The sequence below is a fragment of the Adiantum capillus-veneris genome, chromosome 13, assembly GCF_014529385.1.
Source record: "Adiantum capillus-veneris isolate H3 chromosome 13, ASM1452938v2, whole genome shotgun sequence".
In the NCBI taxonomy this organism is placed as follows: Eukaryota; Viridiplantae; Streptophyta; class Polypodiopsida; order Polypodiales; family Pteridaceae; genus Adiantum; species Adiantum capillus-veneris.
The window spans coordinates 69,351,110-69,367,182 of NC_140943.1; the positions used below are offsets into that span (position 1 = coordinate 69,351,110).

Genomic DNA, 16,073 nt, shown 5'->3' on the forward strand with positions numbered 1-16,073 from the left:
GGTATTTGAAGGCCCCAAATAATCAATCGGCCGTTGGTGAGGAGTCCCAAGCTCTGCCCGCAACTCGAGGCATGAGGCTCTCTCTCGCTCTCTCCCTCTCTCTCTCTTTCTCTCTCTGTTGAGTGGGCGTGACTCTCTCTCTCTCTCTCTCTCTCTTCTCTCTCTCTCTCTCTCTCTCTCTCTCTCTCTCTCTCTCTCTGCGTGTAGTCCTCTCGCTGAGCGCACTTGGCTGCAAGGCACACCACCGAAACCTGGCCGGATGAAGGATCTATCGCCATGTGTCAGAGGGGGGTGCCGAAATCCTTAGCCCTTTTATCTATAGTATAGACTAGTAATTAAGCATTACAACGCAGAGCCCATGATGTTAAAAGGGTTCCTCTCCCCCTCTCTCTTACACACACATATATATATATATATACTAACACAGTATACACACAGTACAGTCTCTCTCTCTCTCTCTCTCTCTCTCTCTCTCTCAACCTACAAGTCGAGCTCTGCCGACGGCGACACACACATAAGCACTGCAGTTGATCTACCCCCCCCTCTTCCCCCCCTCTCTCTCTCTCTCTCTCTCTCTCTCTCTCTCTCTATGAAGTGGCTGTGCGCACGAGTAGCTTCCTATTATTGACGTCGAGTCTCTCAAAACGCCAAGCTGTCCGCCATTTTATTTAAGGGAAATTATCAAAATACCCCTCTAATTTGTGGAAATCCCCAAAATACCCCTCAAATTAAAAAAGTTCCCAAAATACCCTTGTATCTATTTTGGCAAGATTTTCTAATTTTTATTCTTTTTGGCAATTGAGATTGGTTTGTTTAGTGCTTAGCATGTAATTTTTCATAGATTACCTCACAAAAAAAGGCAATTATGTCTAAAACTAATGAAGCAATTCATCTCCAAATTCAAGCTTTTAGCATCTTGTATTGATAGATAATAAGTCTTCTTACGAAGAGCCACACAGAAATTGTCTTTGGGGTAATTTGAAGGGCATTTTGACAATTTGAAGGGCCATGCAGAAATTGTCTTTTGGGGGTATTTGAAGGGCCCCAAATAATCAATCGGCCGTTGGTGAGGAGTCCCAAGTTCTACCCGCAACTCGAGGCATGAGGCTCTCTCTATGTGTGTGTGTGTGTGTGTGTGTGTGTGTGTGTGTGTTGAGTGGGCGTGACTCTGTGTGTGTGTGTGTGCGCGTGCATGTAGTCCTCTTGCTGAGCGCACTCGACTGCAAGGCACACCATCGAACCTGGCCGGATGAAGGAGCTATCGCCACATGTCAGAAGGGGGTGCCGGAATCCTTAGCCCTTTTATCTATAGTATAGATATAGTCCTCTTTAGTTAACCCACATGATATGTCACATGTTTTGAAACATGACTACCCAAGAGCTTTTGGATTTATTCACAGCTCAATGTGTTTTGTGTTATTGTGAGTTAGATATGTGTAATACACGCATGCACGCACGCATGCATGCACGCACGCAAGTTTTGGGTTCCACTCTAGTTTACACACACTCGCACTAGAGATCAACCCATGGCTCCATGCATTGTAGGCCATTGATTTCACCAGCATACACAGATAACTAGTGATTGTATTTAATCTCTACAAGTGGACTCAATAAACCCATTGCAAGCGCGCACACACACACACACACTCGAAGCTATTATCAAATGGCATTGATGAGCACTAGCTAGGTACCTTTTCTCGCCTTCATCAATTACTAGGGACCTCAAATCTATGCAATGATAATTTGTAGTCCAACAAAGCAAGAACACCTACATGAAGTGTTATGACTCCCAAACTGTGAACGGTGGACATGTACGGTTGTTAAGGTAATAATTCTCTCTCTCTCTCTCTCTCTCTCTCTCTCTCTCTCTCACACACACACACACACACACACACACACACACACACACTAAAAGCACAATGGCTTGACGTGCCCATTATTTTTTTGCATGTAAACATAATATTTCAAATTGAATGAAAAAAGGTTCGTTCCAACTTACCATTCAAATGGAGAAACATTTGGGCATTGCAAGAATATATACATTCCACTAAGATAGTTGAAACTAAAAGGCTTTGCCATGTACAATGCAAGTACCTCCCCTGGATATATAGCAGCCTTTATGGTTGACAAAACATGATCAATTAGCTGGATTAATATAAGAAATGAAAATCCATTTATCAAACTCAAATAAGAATCCTTACATTCAGTACATCCACTTTGAATTGTGTTGCTCTTATCGCACGAAGGGTTCTCTCGCCGCAATACAAAATGATAGGAACTGTAATATACATCCATGTCTGAAAGGTTGACAAAAAAAGGAAAGAGGTTTGATTGCATTTGCAACAATACCCAAATCTCAATTCATTAAGTCTTTTTCAATAAACAGGAGTAATCTAGAAGGGCTTTTAGACATCAAAAGCCTCACTACTAGAAGGTTTTCCCACATCCTTCACATTTGCCCATTAATTTCTGCTATTACTTTTTCCTTAGTAAAATTTGTTACCATTATAACAACAAATAAAGGAGTTGTTTAAAAATATAATAAAATAAATAAATATTCTTGAAAAGGATAACAAATTTTCAAATTCCTTAATTACATGAAATTTTGTTTGAAAACATTAGAGCGTATTCCAAGATAACTATGGAAGAGCATCACACACATTGGCAATATTAATCTTTATAACAAAGAGGGTTAGAGAGAAGTGGTGCCAGAAGGTTTAAAAATAAATTTTCACTTGTTGACATATCAAGCTCATCACATGGTACAATTCTTGCCTACATCTACCATTGGCATAACGTAGCGGAAATGGGGATCCTCACCTGAGGTACTACAGTCGGAGACTTCACCGACATGGTCTACCTATCAAGAGTGATGGACAATTATCTTGCTCACTCACTTACTAATGGTTTCACATTGATTGTCAAGATTTTAGATATCCCTTTCGAATCATTTTGTGCAACCAAAATTCCATTCTATGCGTATTTTGGCCTTCGATACGGAGTTAGAGTATGCTCGTGTGTGGGAATTCAAAGGTTGGAGTTTTCAAAAATTAAAAAATCCCATTTCATTAAAAACATGGGGCCTATGGAAAACTTTTAAAAGCTTTGCTAGTCATTATGGAGTGAACCCTATTGTAACCGGCAGAACTTCTCTTTGTAAGAAGGTACTGTTACATTTGGAAGTGGTTCATTCTTTTGGATCCACACTTCTTCTTTGGGCTTGGACTTTGATACAAGAGTAACGATTTTGACCTCGTGTGATTTCTTAGACCACACATACATGAGTTGAACCAACAAGTCTATGATGATATTGAAAGTCAATCCCTGTTTGTGAAAACTACCATTGTGAATTGTAGAGATTTTGGTTGACATGTGTGTATTCTACGGACTTTCTACACAAAGCTCTTATGATGCATTTTTACTAGGTACTAATGTAATCTCCCAACAAGGGGGCAATAAATGCACACTAAATGCTGCTAGGGCCACCCTTTGGAGGGTGCAGTCGCTAAATGTAACAAGAGATGTACAAGCCTAAATGCCTAGTCTAAGTACATATCCTATTGCATTAAGCAATTACAATATTATGTGAGCAAAAGGTAGAGGAGAGAGCGAGAATTCATCGCAAATGATGATATGGTAGTCCATGATGATGTGGTAGTCCATAGTATTGATGTGGCAGCCATGTGGTGATGTGGTCAATCTTTGATGTTGAAGAGCTTTTAGAGCAAGTCTTTTTAGCAATTGTTGCTTTTGGGGACATTCAACATTTGTGTTTGTAGACTTATGGCCAAGGGACTTTAAATATGAGCCTTGAGGGGTCATCTCCATCCAACTAGTGCATGTTGCACAATGACTCCCCAATAACTGTAATGTGTGATTGCTAATATAAAAACACATACAAAAAGGGCGCTAGAACTTGGGGCCAATGCATTTGGAAGTGGAACTATTCTGCCTTGTGTAGCGACTGCTTTGAGTCGTGAAGTTAAAGTTTTCTAGTTATGTTCATGTTTTCCTATGAGGCTATTGTCTTGTTAGTGACAAGCCCATCACAATGGTATCTGACTTTACTTGATTTGTAAAGGATTTGGTCCAACTTTTTGTAGCACATGCCATGGATTTTAACACAAAATTTTATAAAGACTGAGAGCGTGTCCCACCTATAGTTTTAAGGGAAGATGTTTCCAATGGCAAGAGAGATTCAAACAACAGAAAATAAACCAATGAGGAGTTTGATAACCTAGTTGAGGAAGCTCCCAATGAGGATCCATAGTTTTCAAATGTTTGATTCCAATTGCAAGATACAAAGTGGTTGATCAAGTATGCAAAGGATCCAATTTATGCAAAGTTTCTAAAGAATCAACTTATATTTGAGTTCTATGAGAGGTGGTAGAAGGTTGCCATTCCACCCTCAAGTGGGGAATGAAAAAAGAAAAGCTAAAGCCTGACAAGAAGCTCTTTATTTTGGCAAAAGAGGATATAGAACAAGCTATGGAGTGGAAAACCAACGAATTATTGTAGCATCAAAATGACTCATCAAGGGATGAAATATTGAGTTTTTTCCCAGCTATCTTGACTAGCAATCTATTTTTGAAGAACTTGCTCAGATGAGGTGTAGAAAGAAACACCATCAATGTGTTTTTATTCTTATCCTCTTCTAGTGAGAAGACCGATGGAAGTCAAGTAAACAAAAACCTTAAAAGATTAGAACACGAAAGAGCTACAAGAGCTATCGTCATTCAAGATTAGACACTACTTCTTTGACAACTTTGATTACTACATCTTTGGAAGCAAATTTAGCAAAAAAAGGAATTCCGATTCAAGAACCATCGTACGACAACTTTAAGCGCAAAGAGGGCAAGAATGTATTTGAGGATGGAGGCCAAAGAATAAAGTTTGACACTTTCTCCAATATAATGCCAAAGACTTTTGGAATTGTTCATTCAAACCATCCTACGTTGATCCTCTTTATAGGGTCATGCCCCGTTCGCAATTCCCATTAGGATCCATCTTGACTACCCGTGGCCTGACATTACTCCCCCCCTTGGAGAAGTGTTTTCATCCTCAAAATAAAAGTGGGTTTTTCCTTCGTACACTAATGTTTTCCCAAAGTGATGCCTTCTTTGGGCTGACCTTTCCACTTAACTGATGCTTGACGATTGCACATGATGACAAGTTTGTAAATCATGATAGTTTAGAATGAACTCTTGCTAACATTTACTCGTAGCATATCCTCTCGCACTTGGTTAACTCATTCAATTTGCCCATCTGTCTCTAGTTGATCTGCAACATTGTTGTTACGGCATTAGCCGCACATGCGGTCCTGTGGTCCTCTGGACACTGCGGATCAGGAGTCATGCGGTATGCGGCGGCCAGAGCGGCAGTTCTTCATAGGATATCATGGGACAGGAGTGTGTGCACCGTTTCCGATCTGCGCTGGAGCAGCGGTTGTATATGGAGGGGCATACCTGTCTTTTGATGTAACTTAACCCATCTCTATGATATTCAGGGCATCATCTATTGTACTCTGTGTCTGGATTACAGATGAATGAAGCAAGGGTTGTTCTGTGTCTGTGTACTTGTACTTCCTTCTCTTGTCATTCTGTGCGTTGATGTTCATATAATGTAGTTGCGGGTAATCATTCCCGTAATGCCTATTGCTCCTGTGTGGGCAATAGCCATTACATCTGGCGACCACGATGCGTGATGAACGGCCTGCGATGAATATGCATGCGCACTAGGTCGCAGGGTCCGCCTGACCCTGTGGTTCCAATTGTAGGAAGACGTCGGAGGAGAGGCGGTTCAGATGAATTTGTTTTTTCTTCACCGCAGATTGAGGAATCTGTATCTCCATCACCAAGCCCGGTGCGTGGTAGGAGGTTGCGGCGAGCGAGACGTACTCCGCGCAGTCAGTCATGTCCTCCTATCGTACGTTCACCCTCACCCACACAGGTTGCTCCACCACCGTCTCTGGTAAGCAGTCCGGGAGTATCTCCGCCACTGTCCCCACCTCCTAGTGCTCGTCAGCTTTTTTCGGGGGGAGGAGGAATAGTTGGGCAAGGAGTGATGGCTCATCCTCAGATTAAGTATAGTTAGTTTCGAGGTCTTTCGAGTGAAGACCCGGATGCACATTTATGCCAATTCAATAAAGCTTATGGATTGAATCATCCTGGGCTGGTGATTTCTCTCCATCAACAGTCAGTATTTGAATCTACACTCTTAGGGAAAGCTGCGAAATGGTTGTCCGAATATCCTGATGATCATTTCCAGACGTACGCTGACAGATCCATAGCGTTTTTACGAAGGTTTCGAACGGAAAAGACAGTCCCTCAACATTTGGAGAAGCTTCGAACGCTCCGGCAGAAGTCATTGCCAGTGGAGGATTACGCTGCAAAATTTCGGATGCTTTTGCAGAGGGTACCTCAGGCACAAAGACCGGCAGTGGAAGTACTGAATGACTATTTTTTACGGGGGCTCAACAAGGATCTCAGAACGGCTATGGCGACAGTGGATAAGGTAACTACTCCACTGGATACTTTAATTGCTAGGGCTGTAGTAGCAGGAGAGACTTTAGAGGATACATAACATCCAAAGAAGTCAAAGAAGAAAGATAGAAAGAAATCTCATCGGAAGTTATAGGACAGTGGCAGTGATAGTTCGGAGTCGGAATCCGCAGAATCTGATTCCTCAGACTCAGACAACAGCGATTCGGGAAAAGAATTGGAAGAGACACCACGGAAAAAATCCCAGCGTCACGGGAAAGGTGTATCCTCTGGATCGACGGAATCGGCTGCAGTGGCTAAAAGTCTGAAGGAAATCTGGTGTACCCAATGTCGGAATCCGGGCCATGTTGCTCAGGAATGTGCAATGAATCAGAAGTGGTGTGCGATTTGCACGACCAATACTCATAATACAGTGGAATGTTATTTCAATGGCCGGGGTCGTCGGAGACGAGGGGACTCTTCTACCTGGCAACAACCACAGATAGGGCAGGGACAAGAGCCTGCTGTGGCGATGGGTCATGCTCATACACCAGAGCCGCCTCTGCAAGGTCAAGCAGGAGGACGGGGTCAAGGGGGAGGACGAGGCCGCGAAAGAGGTGGCCGAGATCCTATTCGCCCCAAGACATGCCTTTTCTGTTTGGGGGATGGTCATTGGCGATCTGAGTGTACTGAAGCTATGGAATACGATCGGAAAAAGCAGGAATGCGTTGCAGGGAAACAGCCTAGTGTGGCTATGGTTCAGATTGAAGGAGTCTGACCCAGCGGTTTCATTAATCACGCGATCGGGTAAAAATGTGGTTCCAACTCCCGATGTGAAAATTCCGGATTGGACGGCTCAGGAAGAGGTGCGGAAAAAGACTGTGTCCTGGTTGCCACAATCCGCACCACCAGTAAAGACAGCAGGACCATCGACTATGCCAACCACTGTAGGCCTGGAAAAAAGGGAAGGAAAAGCTGGAATTAAGGGTGATATTAAAGAACAGGAGGAGTGAAATTCAGTCTGGAAAGAGGTTCTCACGTCACCAATTCAAGTACCTCTGGGTTCATTGTTGAAAATGGTCCCGAATTTCCATAATTCATTGCTGCGACAAACGACCACTGAGCTGAGGGAAGTTGCCATTGGGAAGGTTGAAAGCGAGGATGATGATTCAGCTCCGTTGCCGACGAATAGGATCACGGATACCCGTATTCCGGAACTTTCAGTTCGATACCATGGCACATACATTGACAAGGTACTCTTGAATGGAGGAGCGGGGGTAAACATTATCACCCAAGCAGCGTGTGAGCGTTTTGGTCTCAGTGATTGGGAGCCTGCACCCTTTGTAGTCCGCATGGCAGATCAACGAAGAGTGTAACCAGTGGGTTTACTTTGGGGTATCGTTTTGGATGTAGCGGGCTTGTCCTTTGCTGTTTCCTTAGTAGTTTTGAATATTGAAGATCATAATCAGGATTATCACATTATCTTGGGGAGACCCTGGTTACGACAAGCGAGGGTAAAACATAATTGGGAAGCAAATATGCTTACAGTAAAGAAGGGTAAAAGAAAAGTGCGTGTGATGTTGGGAACATGCCGACAACCAATTCAGGCAACATGGCCGGTGATAGCAGAAACATTTAATATGGTGGAAGGATTAGAAGAGGATGAAGAGGAACAATTTCTCAAAGAGAATCCGGATTTGGTTTCTCTATACCTTGTGGATATTTCTCTGATTCCGAAAGGGCATCCGGTGGGGGTTTCAGGAACTCCAGGAGGAATAGGGGAGCCCCAACAACAGGTGCTTCCAAGTCCTGAGTCACTGGAGGACGTGATTCAGCAAGAACGAACGTTTGAGGCGCAAATGGAAAAAATTACAAGGGTTAAGGAAGATGAATTAGAGAAGGTTTTTCTTGGGGAGCAAGCGGAGTTGCAGCCCATCTACATTAATAAGCAGTTGGAAGCAAGTTTTAGAGATGATTTGATCAAATTACTGACAGAGTTTAAGGATGTTTTCGCATGGGAATATGCGGACATGCAGGGATTGGATCCTAAGTTTTATCAGCATACGATCAATTTGAAACCGGATGCGGTGCCCGTGAAGCAGCATTCGTACAGGATGAATCCGAATGTGGCAAAGCAAGTTAAATTGGAAATTGATCGCCTGTTGGAAGTGGGTTTTATTACCCCTATTGATAATCCGGGATGGATTTCTCCAATTGTGGTAGTACCAAAGAAAAATAAGCAAATCCGAATTTGTGTGGATTACCGGAAATTGAATGCCGCTACTGTTCCAGATCCTTTTCCTCTCCCGTTTTTGGATTCCATTTTGGATGATGTAGCAGGACATGAGATGTATACTTTTCTGGATGGCTTTAGTGGATATAATCAAATCAGAATGGCATTGTGGGATCAACCAAAAACAGCTTTTATTACCGTATGGGGAGTATTTGCTTGCACAATAATGTGGTTTGGATTGCGGAATGCACCTTCCACTTTTCAACGGGATATGTTTCAAATCTTTGGGCCTTACTTGACGGATTTTATGCGGATTTTTCTGGATGATCTCAGTGTTTTTGGAGCATTTGCAACAATTACGGTTATGCTTTACGAAATGCAGAGAGGTAAAATTCAGTTTGAATCCTTTAAAGTGTGCATTTGCTGTTCGTAGTGGCAAGCTCATGGGGCATATCATCTCTGAAGACGTCATTTCTGTGGATCCGGATAAAATTGCCACAATTATGGAAGCGCCTGCACCGCGGAATCAGAAACAGTGCCAGATTTTCCTGGGTCAAGCCCGATGGCATGGGAGGCATTTGCGGTTTGTCGCGCATTTGGCAATCCCGATTACTCAGGCAGCTCATGCTATAGATTTCGAATGGGCACAGGAATGTGATTTGGCTTTTTGAAGATTAAAACTGCAGCTCTCGAAAGCTCCGATTATGCTGGCACCGAATTGGGGGCAGGATTTTCATGTGTTCGTGGATGCTTCGGATCGCGCTATTGGCAGTGTGTTGATGCAGGAACAAAGTCAAGGATGGTTCCGACCGGTCTATTATGCCAGTAGACGATTATCATCTGCAGAAAGAAATTATTCAGTAACGGAAAGGGAATGTTTAGGGATGATTTATTCAGTGAAGAAATTTCGGCACTATCTGTTGGGCCGACGGTTTTTCTTCCATGTGGACCATTCGGCTCTGTTATACCTGGTAAGGCAACAGAATTTGACGGGAAGATTGACCCGATGGTTACTTCTGTTGCAGGAATTTGACTTTGAGGTCATACACAGGCCAGGGGCTCAGCATGCGGTGGCTGACTACCTATCCCGGCTAGACTCTGGAGAGCCGTCGATGGGGGTCGCTGATGAATTTTCGGATGCATCTCTGTTTCTAACAAGAGTCGCTGCAGAAGATATTACCGTCCCGAGTCACGTAAGGGTCATTCCGAGCATTCCATGGACATGGTATGAGGAGATGTTTCATTTTCTCGACAGCAGCGACATGCCTTCCTTCTTGACTAGCCATCAGAGGAAACGTATGGCTATTAGAAGCAGGAATTTCGAGATCATTATGGGGAAGCTCTATTACCGCACGGTGGCAGAGGTGTTACTCCGATGTGTGCTACCACAGGAGCAGGAAGCAGTCCTAGAGGAAGTACATACGGGTATTGCCGGAGGTCACTTTGCAGCACTAATTACAGCTAGAAAGGTTCTCCAATCAGGATTATGGTGGCCCACATTGTTTCAAGATGCGAGAAACTATGTGCAACAGTGTGATGTGTGTCAGCGTTTGGGGCAACCTACCAAACGGCCGAGAATGCCTTTTCAGCCGGTCTTGCCCTTGGAGCCTTTTCAAAAGTGGGGTTTGGATTTTGTTGGTCCTTTTAAACCAGTGGCAGCTCACACAGGGAATAAGTATATCTTGACAGCCACGGATTACGCTACCAAATGGGTGGAGGCATGGCCTTTGAGGGATAACACTGCAATTTCTGTGGCGGGATGCTTATATAAGGATATCTTTTCTAGATATGGCTGCCCTATTGAGCTGGTTAGTGACCGGGGAAGTCATTTTTTGAATAAGGTGATGGAGAGAATGCTGCGGTTTTACTTTGTATTGCACAAGAAATCTTCTCCATATTATCCTCAGGCGAATGGGCAAGCAGAATCAACCAATAAACAATTGATTCGAATTTTGACAAAGTTAGTGAATATGAATAGAACGGATTGGGATGTGAAACTTCCTTCTGCCTTATGGGCCTATCGGACAACTTACAAAGTGGCAACAGGATTGACTCCTTTTAAGTTAGCATTTGGCATGGAGGCAATCACTCCGGTGGAGCATTCCGAGTTTGCGGATGTTGATTGCGGATCGGCTTCTTCCGGAGGATTCCGTGATTTATTGATTGGATGTTTTGCAAGAACTGGACGAAGAGCGGCTGCAGAGCTTTGCGGTGCTGCAGGATCTACAGTCTAGGCGGAAAAAATGGCTGGATTGCCCGAAAGCACGGAAATTTGTTCGAGGACAGCTGGTCCTTGTCTTCAATTCCCGTCTCGGGAAGATGCCGGGGAAGCTTAAATTAAGGTGGTCAGGACCATTTTGGATTTTTCAAGCATGCGGGCCTATTTCTTTTTATTTGGCGGATTTGCGGGGGGAGGTTCTTTCTGTGCCGGTCAATGGTTTCAGACTGCGCCATTATGTTTCACCTACCACGATTCAGTGCCCCTTTGCTGCGGTACAAGAGCCGGAAGCCGCCTTAATCATGATTGGGGATTCTTTTGCATGCAATCTTGGGAAGCGGGAAAAGATCTATGATGGTTGCGACACCGTGGATCGCCCTATTTTGGGAACTCATTGTGGAAGGGTTACTATTGCATGCAGACGTTTTTTATTGTGGTTCTCTAGTTTCGTGTGTCGCGCGATCTTAGTGTTTTATTCTCTGCTCCTGCATCTCATCGCCACCATGACAGCTTCTCTTCTGCAATGTGTCCCTTTCATTCCCGTGCAGCAGCTCGCGCTTCGACGAGTGGACGCATGGCTGTAAGACTTGCGGCTGCGTGTGTTCGCCAACCTGGACTGGCAAGGAATCCCAGTGCACCCGCAGGCAGCACGTTTGATCGATCAACTCGCGGCTGGTGATATGGTGGTCCTCAACAATCAACAGATACAGTTGACAGCAGAAAGAATCTCAAGATGTTGCTGTTTACCCAACGATGGCGTGGTGCGAGCCTCCCATGTGATCCCTGCTGCAGATGTCGAGCAGGAATTTGGCTTGAAGGTCAAAGGGGAGTATAAACTGTCAGGGTTGTCAGATGTGGCAACCAGGGATGCATATCGGTGGTTCCTTGAGGCGATTTGGCTACAGGCCAAAACATATACTATTTCGACCCGAGCTAGAAATGTGTTGCATTCGGCCAACTTTGGCCAGTAGCTTGGGCAGCAGTGGTCAGAGAGCGACTGCTGGCGGAGTGCCAACGAGTGATGGCACAGTTGGGGAGGGTTACCCCAACCAATACAAAGGTGGGCCAACTGCTCACATTGATCTTTCCTTTAAGAGAAGTGTTTCCTCTCGCCCTGCGTCCTCTTTGCCACTTTGAAGATGATCGCTTGGTGGTCCAAGGCACTAATCCTCCTCTGTCGCAAACACAAAGCTTGGCAGTGTCGGCGGAGAGGGAAACACAGCAGCAACAGGTGGGTACTGTGGAATTGCTTGGTTCATCGACGGCGGTGGTATCCTCTGGAGCCCAGGAGATGGCCACTGCAGGTGTAGGATCAGCAAGCCGCAAGCGCGGCCGTGAGGAGCATCAATTTTCAACACCACCTCCAGCAACTGCATCTCCTGTTGCGGAAGATTCTGCGGTGGCTTGCTGGCGCCGTCGAATGCAGGAAAGAGTTAGCAGTACGACTCCCTTGAGGATGAGCTGTGCGGTTGCGGACGTCCCCGCTCAACCGGAAACGTCGGGTATTACGAATGCGGCTGCCTCGACGGGAGGTATCCTCCCCGCAGCGCTACCCTAGGAGGCTACGGCAGCTGCGACCCCTACTGACCAATTACAGGCATGCGGCACATTTTTGAGCAGACTTGCAGAGTCTATTCGTGCGGCCTGGCCAGCCCCAGCCACAGAGGGACGAGTCAATGAGCTGGAAGCGCAGGTAGTGACTTCGCAGACTCGGATTGACGAGTTAAACACTCAGAATGAACAGCTGACTGGCCAGCAAGGGGCAGAAATACAAAGATTAAGAGGGGCTAATGCTGAGTTTGTAAGGTCTATTCAACAAGAACTTCTTAAGTTGAGAACAAAGCATAGCCTAGCTTCTTACTTAACCTCGCACCCTGGCGATGTAATGATCAACATGACTGATTTGGATGCATTGGCAGTGGAGATGCAAGAGGATCTCCGAACTTTTTTAGATAATCAATTACAAAGCTGGAGCACACGCTTGGCTGCTGAGGTGGGAGCACAGCCACCCGCTCAGCAGGTTGTGGTGCACCAACCCGAGTCATCCAACATTGACAGAGGTAAGAGTGTTGTTCCAGAGGGTTTTGATGTTGCTGATTAGGCACAAGCTACAGAGGATTGTGCTGAAGCCCAGGCTCATGTCTCTCGTTTGCAGAAAATGATTCGTCGATTTCATAAGGAGAGACACAGGGTCTGTTTTTGGGTGGAGACCTTAGCTCATTCCTTTTCTCTCAGTCTCCCACCTTGCCCTCCATTTTGGGGTGCTCTTAATTGCTACCTTACTCGTTATTATCCCTTGCATACACCTCTTTCTCCTCTGCCACAGCCGCCTCAATCTATCTCCTTGCCAACGCAGTTTATTCCTCAGGCTGCCTGGCCGGAACAAATTGAGATAGATCCACGTCTTTTGGATGAGGTCTATCGAGCCCATACTGCAGATTTTCGGGGCTTTGGCTATATTGATGTTTCCTCTTCACCAGAGCAAGGTGCTGAGCAACCATCGGAACCTTCCAACCGGAGGGGCTGATTGTGGGTTCGCGCAATCCACCGTGCGTGCCAGGTGTTACGGCATTAGCCGCACATGTGGTCCTACGGTCCTCTGGACACTGCGGATCAGGAGTCAGGAGTCATGCGGTATGCGGCGGCCGGAGCGGCAGTTCTTCATAGGATATCATGGGACAGGAGTGTGTGCACCGTTCCCGATCTGCGCTGGAGCAGCGGTTGTATATGGAGGGGCATACCTGTCTTTTGATGTAACTTAACCCATCTCTATGATATTCAGGGCATCATCTATTGTACTCTGTGTCTGGATTACAGATGAATGAAGCAAGGGTTGTTCTGTGTCTGTGTACCTGTACTTCCTTCTCTTGTCATTCTGTGCGTTGATGTTCATATAATGTAGTTGCGGGTAATCATTCCCGTAATGCCTATTGCTCCTGTGTGGGCAATAGCCATTACAATTGTGATTAAGTTATGCTCCCATCCATTTAAACATGGCCCTCTAAAAGTGACTGATAAATTGCGATAAGGAAATCCATACAATCAATACAGATTGTCCACAAAGACTTTGGTGATCTCTAGAGTCTTAATAGTAGACTTTGCTAGAATATACTTGCAAAGTTGAGTCAACTGATCTACAATCACTCATACCAAGCCATGGCTGCATATGGTGGTTGGTAGACCCACTATCCATCGTGATACTCTCCCATTTTCCATTGGGAATGTCCAAAGGATGCAAGAGACCTCTTGCATTTAGGTGCTCTATTAACCTGGCAAGTAGAACTATCATTGTATAACTGCATAAGATTTCTTTGTTTCTGGGTTCCTTGCAGTGGGAACGTCATGACATTCATAAAGAATTTAGCGCTGAGTATCCATGTCCATCGGTACACACCCTCCCCTTGTTGAGTAGGTACCCATCGTACATGGAGAAATTCTTCCATCTATTCAGCTCATCACTCACAACAACAGGAGAAGAGGGCATGGAGGAAGTAGGCACACTGCCAACATTGGAGTGAAAAGGATCCCTCATTTTGACATGGCTCCACACCTTGGAGTATGCATCGTCATGCTCATAGATACCCTTTAGAGATTCCAAAAACTCACTTCTAAGTTCATGAAGAGAAGAGAGTTGATCTTAGGCATTTGACAAAGAGCATCAACTACCATAAATTTCCTCTTATTATCACTATGAGATGCAGGTGCATTGGAAGTGTCAGGCATGTGTGTGCTATGCAACATTCTTTTATTTGAATCATCGTGGATATGAGCCTACACTAAAGCTTCCTCAAGCATTTTGGTATCTTGGGTTTTAAGATGCTTCTTAAGCTCATGATTTTACCCATAGACCTACACTAAAGATTCCTCAAGCATTTTGGTATCTTGGGTTTTAAGATGCTTCTTAAGCTCATGATTTTACCCATAGATGAACCCTAACACCTATTGGAAGAGGCGTCTAGTGTTAGGCCAAGGACCAAGACACACATGCAGTATGGGGGTCTATATATGGCATGGCCAAGGGCCTATATATAGTATGGTTTTGTGGTTATGAGTGTGTGGTAGTTCCCAGTCTCTTACACTTGTATCACAACTAGGAGGAAGGGGAGACAAGAAGCATGGAGGATCTCCAAGGCATAACGATGCTCTCTCTCTCTCTCTCTCTCTCTCTCTCTCTCTCTCTCTCTCTCTCTCTCTCGCCTTGAGGAAGGAGGAAGTATCACAGGCACCCATAATATTCCAAAAGGGTTTTCTAGAGTCGGCTAGCACATTATGTGAAAAGTCAGTAATGCTGCAATATGCCTTGCATTAATGGCAGGTACTTTTCATGCTTTCATTACACCATATAACCTGCCAAGGTTAATTAGTTGTTGTAAATGATCGACAAGGTTGATTTTTCTTTGCCATGGCATGTACATGTTGGCAAAAGCATCCGTTTTTTATGAGCACAAAAGCTTCATCATGTTTTATTCTTACAAGGTACTTGTGAGAAGCAAGGCTTCACTTCTATGCATATTGCATAGAAGCTTCTAAAGTTTGGAATATGCTATCAGCATACGAACTTGGGGAGACTTTGCAGCGTGTCTAAATGACCTACTACCTCTTAGGTAGTGATCTTAGCAAGGTGGTGAAGTGATGCTACAAGGAAGTACACACACACCTAAGGCATTGCAAAGAAGCATAGAGAACATAGTGAGAGACATTATGAGGCATTATATTGTCTTATATAGAGTCTTGTTAGCTCAAAAAACACACTCATTGTACTTGGAACTTTAGACTCTAGCTTGGATTTTGGGATCATCCATTAAGTCTCTCAAAAGTATGTGTACTATGTATCATAGGTACTTTACAATACCTATCAAGGTACTTTAGAGTACCTTTTGCAAACAATAAAAAGTACTTTAATGTACCTATTTGTTTACTTTAAGTACTTAGATTATATCTCAGAGTAGTTCTCTAGATTAGTACATCTTTCCATTATATTATATCATTGTATCTCTCATATTTGAGTTGTGTTCATCTCCTCCCTCTCTCACATATATCGTGGCACAAAGATCCCTCCCTCCTATATTTTTCACATGGTTTCAAAGCCTCCACATGTTTTCACATGATATGAGAGTAGATTGTAGTGCTTAGGTAGAGAGAC

The 16,073-nt window shown here is 44.4% G+C and overlaps 1 protein-coding gene across 1 annotated transcript in view; it reads right to left on the reverse strand.

Annotated features, from left to right (window-relative positions):
- The window catches only part of LOC147444216 (respiratory burst oxidase homolog protein D-like), a 38,316-nt gene that overhangs the window by 10,988 nt on the left and 11,255 nt on the right, over nt 1-16,073 (reverse strand). The window contains exons 9-10 of the mRNA XM_086526913.1: nt 2,202-2,297; nt 2,000-2,115 (exon numbers count right to left, since the gene is read on the reverse strand). Of these exons, the coding sequence (XP_086383039.1) occupies nt 2,000-2,115; nt 2,202-2,297 (212 nt within the window). The remainder of the gene's footprint in view (nt 1-1,999; nt 2,116-2,201; nt 2,298-16,073) is intronic.